Source organism: Falco naumanni, chromosome 4, assembly GCF_017639655.2.
Source record: "Falco naumanni isolate bFalNau1 chromosome 4, bFalNau1.pat, whole genome shotgun sequence".
NCBI classification, from domain to species: domain Eukaryota; kingdom Metazoa; phylum Chordata; class Aves; order Falconiformes; family Falconidae; genus Falco; species Falco naumanni.
This window is the reverse complement of record NC_054057.1, coordinates 30508416-30516483: the sequence shown is the minus strand read 5'-3', so window position 1 is coordinate 30516483 and position 8068 is coordinate 30508416. Positions and strand designations below refer to the sequence as shown.

Here is an 8068-nt window from a genome sequence, read left to right as displayed (position 1 = left end):
CTCTGTCTTCTGGATGCTGTGATAGAAAGGAACATCTTGCTGAACCTGCTGAAGGAGTACCGAGTTGCCTGCCTGGGCCATTTCCAGGTACCGCTTGAGATTTTCTGGTTGGTAGGGTTGCCAAAGATGTATTAGCGGGTACCTTGCTTCTAATTTTCCTGATAAATTCCCTGGAACTGAAACCCTTGCTTCTCTTACCTGTCCTGCCCTCCCAAGTGTGTTCCTCTCTTGTGGTTCTGGTATTGACCAGTAGTGGTAGTGATGGTAACAGCAGTGGTAATAATGGCTGACATTGCCAAAAAGCTGAGAAGATACGGGTGTATAGTCCTGGGCAAAGTTTTTCTCACTGGTGCTGCTGCTGAGCTCTTAGATGTTTGAGGTTGGGAAGTCTCCGTTCGGCCTAAGCCTTGAAGTGGTGTGTACTCCATGATGTTCAGCTGAGGGGTTTCTTTTAGTTCTGACTTCTCTTGTCACTTTTGGCCTTGCAAATAAGTAATCAAAACCCGTAATGGAGTCATGACACCAGCCACGTACTCAATACAGTGTCACTTCTATTAATCCTTTCAAGGCTTTACTGCAATCTGATCTAAGCAGGAATCTTGTAAGGGAAGCAGTTTTTATCTTTGTTAAAAAATAATCTTTGTGTAGATAAGGTGATCTTTGGATCACTTCAGAATAGAGCCAGTTTAAAAAAAGAAACCAAAAAGCCCTGCATGTAAACTATCCCATCCTCTAGTCTCGAGTACTTTTCTGTAAAAGATTTGCACTTACCTAACCATAAAGAAAGGGCTGATAATGAGAGCTTGGCATAGGTTGGTGCTACAAGAAAATAAATGGAGGTAAAATAGGCTGAGCAATACAGGGCTTAGCTAGCTGCTGAAACGAGATCAAAAGCTGCTTTCCTCTGCTGGGTTCAGCTGGGTAGAGTTAATTTTCTTCATAGTAGCTTGTATGGTACTATGCTTTGGATTTGTGACCAAAATGTTGATAGCACAAGGATGTTTTCTGTGATTACTGATACTTGCACAGAGTCAAGGCTTTTTTTGCTGCTTCTCACACCACCTTACCAGCAAGTAGGCTGGGGGTGCAGGAGAAGTTGGGAGGACACATGGCCAGGACGGCTGACCTCAGCTGACCAGATGGGTATGCCAGACAATACGTCATCACGCTCAGCAATAAAAGCTGGGGGAAGAAGAAGGAAGGGGACACACTCACACGTTCAGACTGATGGCATTTGTCTTCCCAAGTAACTTAATTTGTGATGGAGCCCGGCTTCCCTGGAGATGGCTGAACCCCTGCCTGCCCACGGGAAATAGTGGATGAATTCCTTGGTTTGCTTTGCTTGTGTGTGTGGCTTTTGCTTTACTAAACTGTCTTTGTCTCAATCCATGAGATTTCTCACTCTTGCCTTTTCAGTTCTCTTCACCCTTCCCTCTGGAGAGGAGTGAGCGAGCGGCTGTGTGGGGCTGAGCTGATGGCCAGGGTTAACCCACAAGAGCCCTTCCCCTTCCAGACTGATTAGATGTAAAATTGCAAGCTGTGGTCTCAGGTAACACAGTGATCTTACTCCTAATAGTGGTAGGTGTTAATATGGAAAAAATACAAAACACAGCAATGTTTTGTGTGTAAACACTTGAAATGAATTTATTAAAAAAAAAATCATTTTTACAGTTGGATCATACAGTATTCTCCTGTATGCCTTAAATTAAAAGCCTCCAGCTTTTAAAAATGCTGCCCAGTACAAAAGTGCTAATGTAAAACTGTAGTGTTTCTGTATATAAACCAGCACTACACATCACTAAGTATCACTCTAAATAGTCTCTTCACCAGCATCAATGAGTGGAGAAGAGATGGAAGATCAGACTTCATAGTGTTTAAGGGCTTCCTTCTTCCCCTTACAGTTCAGTCTTCAGGAGCTTCAGCGCTTTCTGCATGTTTGAATACACTAGAAATGAAATATTCATACATGTTATTTTTGTTCCAGCTTCCTCTGCCAGCGACTACAAATACTGTAGAGAAAATGTTGTTATGCTTAAAGCCTTTGCTCACGTGTGCATTGCTGTATGGATTCTGTTGCACTGTGCTCTTCCAAGCATTTTGTGCAAGTCAGCTGTTTAATTGTGACTGGTAAGAACATAAATCTGTTAATGCAAACGCATAGGCATTCGCAGGGCAGAGATGGGAGCTGGGCAGCAGTGTGGGGGAGGCTGCAGCAAACAACTCTTCCCTGCTCCCAGAAGGGTTCCCTGACCTGGCCCGGCAGGGCTTGCTTGCAAGAATTCTCATTGTTGCTTACAGTGAACGCTGCTGAATTATGCAGGTTCCTACTGACGTGTGCTTTCTTTTAAACAGATGGATGTTTAAGGCTCCGGGGCTCTGCAATCATTCTCTTCACCTCACTGAGTTTAAGTCTAGCCTCCTGTTTAGTTTTAATCCTAGTTAACGGTTTTTCAGCTAGTACTGGTTCAGCTAGTCTGTAATGCCTGGTGTTATTCCTTGTTGCGTGAAAGATGTGACTGCTTTCAGAATATTTTCAGAATACGCTACTTACACAACGAAATGTCAGAGGGCTCGTATGCGTAGAGACGGTTTGAGTATCTTCCAGTAATATCTGCTCTCACAGTCAGGGAAGGATCTGGGAAAAAAGGATGAGAGAAGCTATAGAGGACAGGACTGACCTTCAAGCAGAAGGAGACAACCCTTCCTGCACTTCTGCTTGTTTCGTAAATGTTTCTGCAAGACACATCTGCTTCCATGAACAGCTAGGAGATGGTTCTTCTGCACAGTCACCGACATTTCAATTTAAAATGTTGCAGTTGCACGTTTATTAAACAGGGGATACGTTTAATTCTGATCAGTGCTGATCAGCCTTGCACCCTGTGCCACTGCATAGTACCTGAATCAACTCCTGGAGCTGAGGCTGCTTCCAGGCAACGAGTATTATTAAAAAAGAAATAACGAAGAGAGAATATGGCAGTTGTTTTAGTCTGTTGAAAATAGTCACGATGACCTAGATTTATGAAGGTATGGGTGAACGATGCACGTGTGCAGTGCATGAGGCTACGTATCTGTGCTGGGAGTGGGAATACCTGGGTGCATGCATGGCCACGAATGTGTCTCCAAAACGTGAATGCTCGGGAGGGGGTTGTGCAGGTGAGGGGGGGGCAGGACCGAGCGCTGAGCCTTGGAAATCGGCCCCTGAAGCAGCCGGCATCACTGCTACTCCTGCGATGTCTGAGGTTGTGTTACAAACCAAAACCCAAGGGGTTTACAGAATTTCTAGAGGTAGGAGGGTGTGCGAGCCTGAGCCAGTGCCCACCCATTCCAGCGACTTCCGTTTCGATAACACAGCAGAAGGAATTGCATCGTTTGAGGAGTCCATGAGGGAGGATTCACAGGCTGGACCTGTGAAGCTAGTGACCTGGCAGGGGTTGCTCGGAAATTTGATCCAACAAAACCAAGCAGAAATTTTGTATTTCTCATGGAATAAATTCCTGCTTGTAAGCCTGAGGATTTGGGATGGGTGGCACAGCAGGGCCTTCAGTCTGAGATGAGCTGTGGTGCTTGCGGTACTCACCTACAAACAAAATCCGAGGGACATACTGGCCGTCAGGGGAAAGGTTCTTGTCTGTGGTTTCATACTTGAAGAAAACAGAGGTTCCCAGTCAAGGAGGGCATGTTACAGAATTATTTTTTTTTCTCCAATGTACTTTTGTGTTACAAAATACAGCTCAAATAATACATTTTGCGGTTCAAGAGATGCACTGTCTGGGATGTGATCTTCTAACAGCTGGCATTGCGAATTGATGACAACACCTCATGTGAATGTTAACCTTTGAATTCCCTCGTATTTTGAGTTTATGGTAGGTACAGGTGAAAGAGACTTATTACTAAATCTATTATGCTTCAGCACTGGCCATTTTCCCAGCCAACCGCAGCTATTAAACTAATTATAGCTAGAGAAGCCGTAATTAAAAATAGAACCGTATTGCTTTCGCTTAATGAAATGTAACTGGGAAACTTACCACCAGGTTCAGGAGAATGAATTTTTCAGCCAGTTTCTGTATCTCTTTATGTTCAGCAAAGACCTTCTTGAGGGCTAGAGTGAAAACAAACGGGAATGAAAATTAAAAATATGCCCCTGAAATATGTTGTCCTTGAAAAAGAAATTCAGACAAACTGAGGGAATCAAAATGAGAATTCACAGTTTGCAATTAGAGCAAATAAAAATTTTGAGTTCATTCCACTGGAAGTCGATCAGCCCGCTTATGTTCTGGGGTGGAGAGTAATTGCAATGGTACCCACGGCCCTCCCTCCCCCGGGTAGTGCCGCCTGCTCCCGGGTTTGTCCGCCTCAGTCGCAGTTTGAGCACCTGACCCTTCCAGCCTCCTGTTGTGGTTTCTGGCCCCAGCCCTTAAGGCACCGACCAGGCGGGGTGCGGGGCCCAGCCTGGCGCACTGGGAAGGGCTCCCCGCGGCTTGCGGGAGGAAGGGCCCTCGGGTAAATTGGGAACGCTGGGAGCAGAGCACTCCCAGTTACCAGCAGAGTAGCCAGTAGTTCCAGCCCAGCACGCTCTAGTCCCTGGCTGGATTCAGCCTCCACCACAGCAGTGCTGAGGGCTGCGTGTGTCCTTGCAGGAAATCACTGTTCTTCACTGCCCTGAGCCTTGCTGTTGGCTTTGGCTGGCTGTGATGTGCCCCAGGGCTGTGACATACCCCAGGGTGGGCCGTGACATACCCAGGGCTGGCTGCGATGCCCCCTAGGGCTGGCTGGGACATACCCCAGGGCTGGCTGGGACATACCCCAGGGCTGGCTGGGACATGCCCCCTAGGGCTGGCTGGGACATACCCCAGGGCTGGCTGGGACGTGCCCCAGGTCTGGCTGTGACGGGTCCGTGCCTGCTGACCCCTGCCCGTTTCTGCATCACGGATGCACTGCGGTACCGTTCCTATTGTGTTTCTGCACACCAGCAGACACCCCCGCGTGACAAACGTCCCCCCGCCCCCGTCCCCGTGCCACCCGGCCTGCCCTGCGGCGTGCCCAGCGGGCAGAACCGTGCCCGGCTTTTTTTATATAATTTTTTTTTTTTTTTTGAAAGCAGCGTTTAACCGGCAACCAAGGAGCAGGCGGTGCCTCGGCTCCCCGCGGCTGGCGCTGCCGTGGGCGCGGAGCGGTTACCCTGGCTGTGCGGGCAGTCCTCCAGGTGGTGGATGATCATCAGCGGCTTGTTGCTGCAAGAGGAACAGTCGCGTCAGGGGCGGGGAGGCGCCAGGGGGCGCCAGGGGGCGCGGGGCGGGGCGCGGTACCTGTGCTTGGCGCGGAACAGCGCTTCCTCGTACGTCTGCGTCCAGACGAGCTGGTCTCCCCAGCCTGCGGGGCAAGGACAGCGGCGCGTTATAAGCGGGCTCACAGGCCGCGGGTTCGCGTCCTGCCTCTGCCGCGAAGGGCTTTGAACAGAACCGCTGCCAGAGGGTTTTAAAGCAGGAATTGAGGGGGGTGTGTCTGTGTACACGCTAGGAAATACTAGAAAATGTATTTGCAGAACGAGTTGCACTAACTTAGTAGAACAGCATAGGAGTTAAAACTTTAGCACGTTACCCTTTTTTGTTTTGTTTTGTTTTGTTCTGCTTACCTCTGGAGAGTGTCTGAGGCAGTTTCGGTTTAGTGGTAGTCTCCTTTGTCTCCTTCTTGCCCATATCCTTTGCCACGGCAGAGGTGATGGCAATGAGCAGCAGGAACATGGACGTGTAACTCTTCTCCATGGCTGCCCCTGGGAACAGGTGAGAGACCTGACGCTGCGGGGCCTGGCAGGCTGTCGCCTGCTCTGCGGCACACAGCAGAGGCCGGGTCACAGGTATGTGGCAGGGTGAGTCGGGCTGGAAGGAGCTGCTCCAGCAGGAGCCTGGGCTCGGGGGCTGGCCAGTGTCACGTTTGCTGAGCACGTTCCCAGGAAGGACCTGGCTGCTTTCTGCTGCCCTGTTCATGCCGTGGTGCTGCCATCCTTTTAAGATGCGCGCCTATGCGTTAGCTTCTCTTTCCTTTTTACATATATTGGATTTGCTGAGTAAAACAACCGCATTTTGGCAATTCCAAAAGTACTTGCCAGTCCTAATAAGTCACAGTTCTACCTGGATCTCTCAGTGCTGTAGTAACCTAACTCAGCAGGTGCTGAAAAATTAGCTTGTCTTAGCGCTTCCTCCATTTTGCAGCAGGAGTGACTCAGATGAGGCCAGGGTGTTAAGCTCGGCTTTACAGGGAACCCCTGGCACAGCTTAGTGCTGTGTTGAAACTTCCTATCATGTCTTCCCCCTTAAAAGTATCATCTAATCCTCAAACCCAGTAGGATGTTTAATAAAAAGAGTGGGGAGACGTTGCTGTGTGGACCGGACCACTGAGAACTGAAGTGCAGCCTGCTGGTTTCAGCAACACACGGGCTTTTCCTGAGGCAGGCTCTGGGGCATGGCGGTGGAGGTGAGACTCGTCTGTCAGGAAGCTCCTCAGCCTTTCAGCGGGGATGCTTCTCTGAAGGGGGAAATCACCCTCAGTAACATGACCCTATGTTTGCCCATTACTTTTCTTCCTAGAAGCTAGAACACCAATGTAATAGGTACAGTAAGAAAATCCCGGATATTCCAAAAGCAATATAGAAAATTCTAAAGATTCATGCAAAAATTACAACAGGTTGACAGTTTTTAAAATTCAGATGATGAAAATTAAATTCCGGGGAAACAGAAGCATTTTTCTGGGTAGAAACTACAGGAAGAGAAGTTAGCTGAGTTTCCAGCAGTGCTCTTTTTGCAAAGATATCCAACACACCTCAGACATCCAAAAAGTCACTGTTTCAAGGGCATGAAATATGGCTTTTGCCGCAGACTGCCTTTCTGCCTTAAGAAAAGTCTCTTTGGCAAGGAAGAAAATTGCATAAAATTAAATTAAACCCAGTGGATGTTCAGGATTGCCTCGAGAGCTGTTTTGGTTAAAGCTGTGTAGCGGAAGTAATGCTTCCTTGGGAAAAAGCAAAAAGAAGGTATGGGATGACCAGGACATCAAAGAGCAGGCAAATTTTATGCTGTTGCTGATGCAGAAAGCAAAGACAGAGGAACATTGAATATGCTCTTTAAAAACCCTCCTCTCTTGGTTCTTTTAACCTGCAAAGCCAACATTTCTCTGTACATTCTTCCTCGTTGCGAGCTGTGCTGAGCTGTGTCTATTTTGCTGCAGTCTTTTCTTCCCACTGACCAGGCTGCCCCCGCCCCAGGTAACCCAGGCTCCCAGCTCCCCCAGGTACTTTCTGAAGCAGTAGGTGTGCCGCACCGTGCCGCGCCGCACCGTGCCGTGCCGTGCCTTACCTTGTTTACTCTCCCAGACACCTGCCAGGGCGCGAAGGTGGTCCCGGTTACAGTGTGAACACGGCTGTTCCTACTGCCTATTTATGCACCTTCACACACCCCAGCTCCACCCACAAGCTTTGAATTTGAATACTACTTCCAAAGAACTAAACTTTCCAGTTTTTTCCCCACCAAAACATTCAAGGTTAATTTTGTGATTAAATATCATTACTGTTTCCTGTCCGACGCTGTATCTAAAGCTTAGAGATGATTCTACAGACTTTTGGGACATTTAACGAAAGGTGATTTTAAAAGGCTGGCAAAGATCCAAGTCCAGGTAAGCTTAAGTCCAGACTCCTGATTTGCCTGAAGAGTGATTTGTCCTTTTTCGATTGGCTGGAAAATCAATACGGTATGCTGTTCTTTTAGCCCTTTGAAAAACGTAAATTGATGACTCAGAACTTTAGATGTTAATTAGATAATTAACTATGCACATTATACAGATATGTGTGCACACACGCAGATATAACAGCCCATAGGAAAACTGTAGTAAAACCTAAAAGAAAGTTTGTAAAGATCTCCACAAAAATGTATGTGGAAGCTATAGCAATAAACTGCCTTTGTAAGCAGAGGTCTAAATGAATATGTAGTTCAAATTCCATGCTTAATTAGTTGTGTAGACATTTATTTGCAACTACAACCTGACAATCGACCATTGTAGGTTTCAGATACATGTGTAA

The 8068-nt window shown here is 47.6% G+C and overlaps 1 protein-coding gene across 1 annotated transcript; it reads right to left on the bottom strand.

Annotated features, from left to right (window-relative positions):
• Positions 1 to 1617: 1617 nt before the first annotated feature.
• Positions 1618 to 7455, bottom strand: AGR2 (anterior gradient 2, protein disulphide isomerase family member). The gene is made up of 8 exons (XM_040593749.1): positions 7350 to 7455; positions 5633 to 5770; positions 5307 to 5370; positions 5179 to 5231; positions 4026 to 4099; positions 3578 to 3641; positions 2552 to 2635; positions 1618 to 1945 (listed from the first exon to the last, which is right to left on the bottom strand). The coding sequence occupies exons 2-8, from the start codon at positions 5760 to 5762 to the stop codon at positions 1896 to 1898; spliced, it is 519 nt and encodes a 172-aa protein (XP_040449683.1). The 5' UTR covers positions 5763 to 5770; positions 7350 to 7455; the 3' UTR covers positions 1618 to 1895.
• Positions 7456 to 8068: the final 613 nt, after the last annotated feature.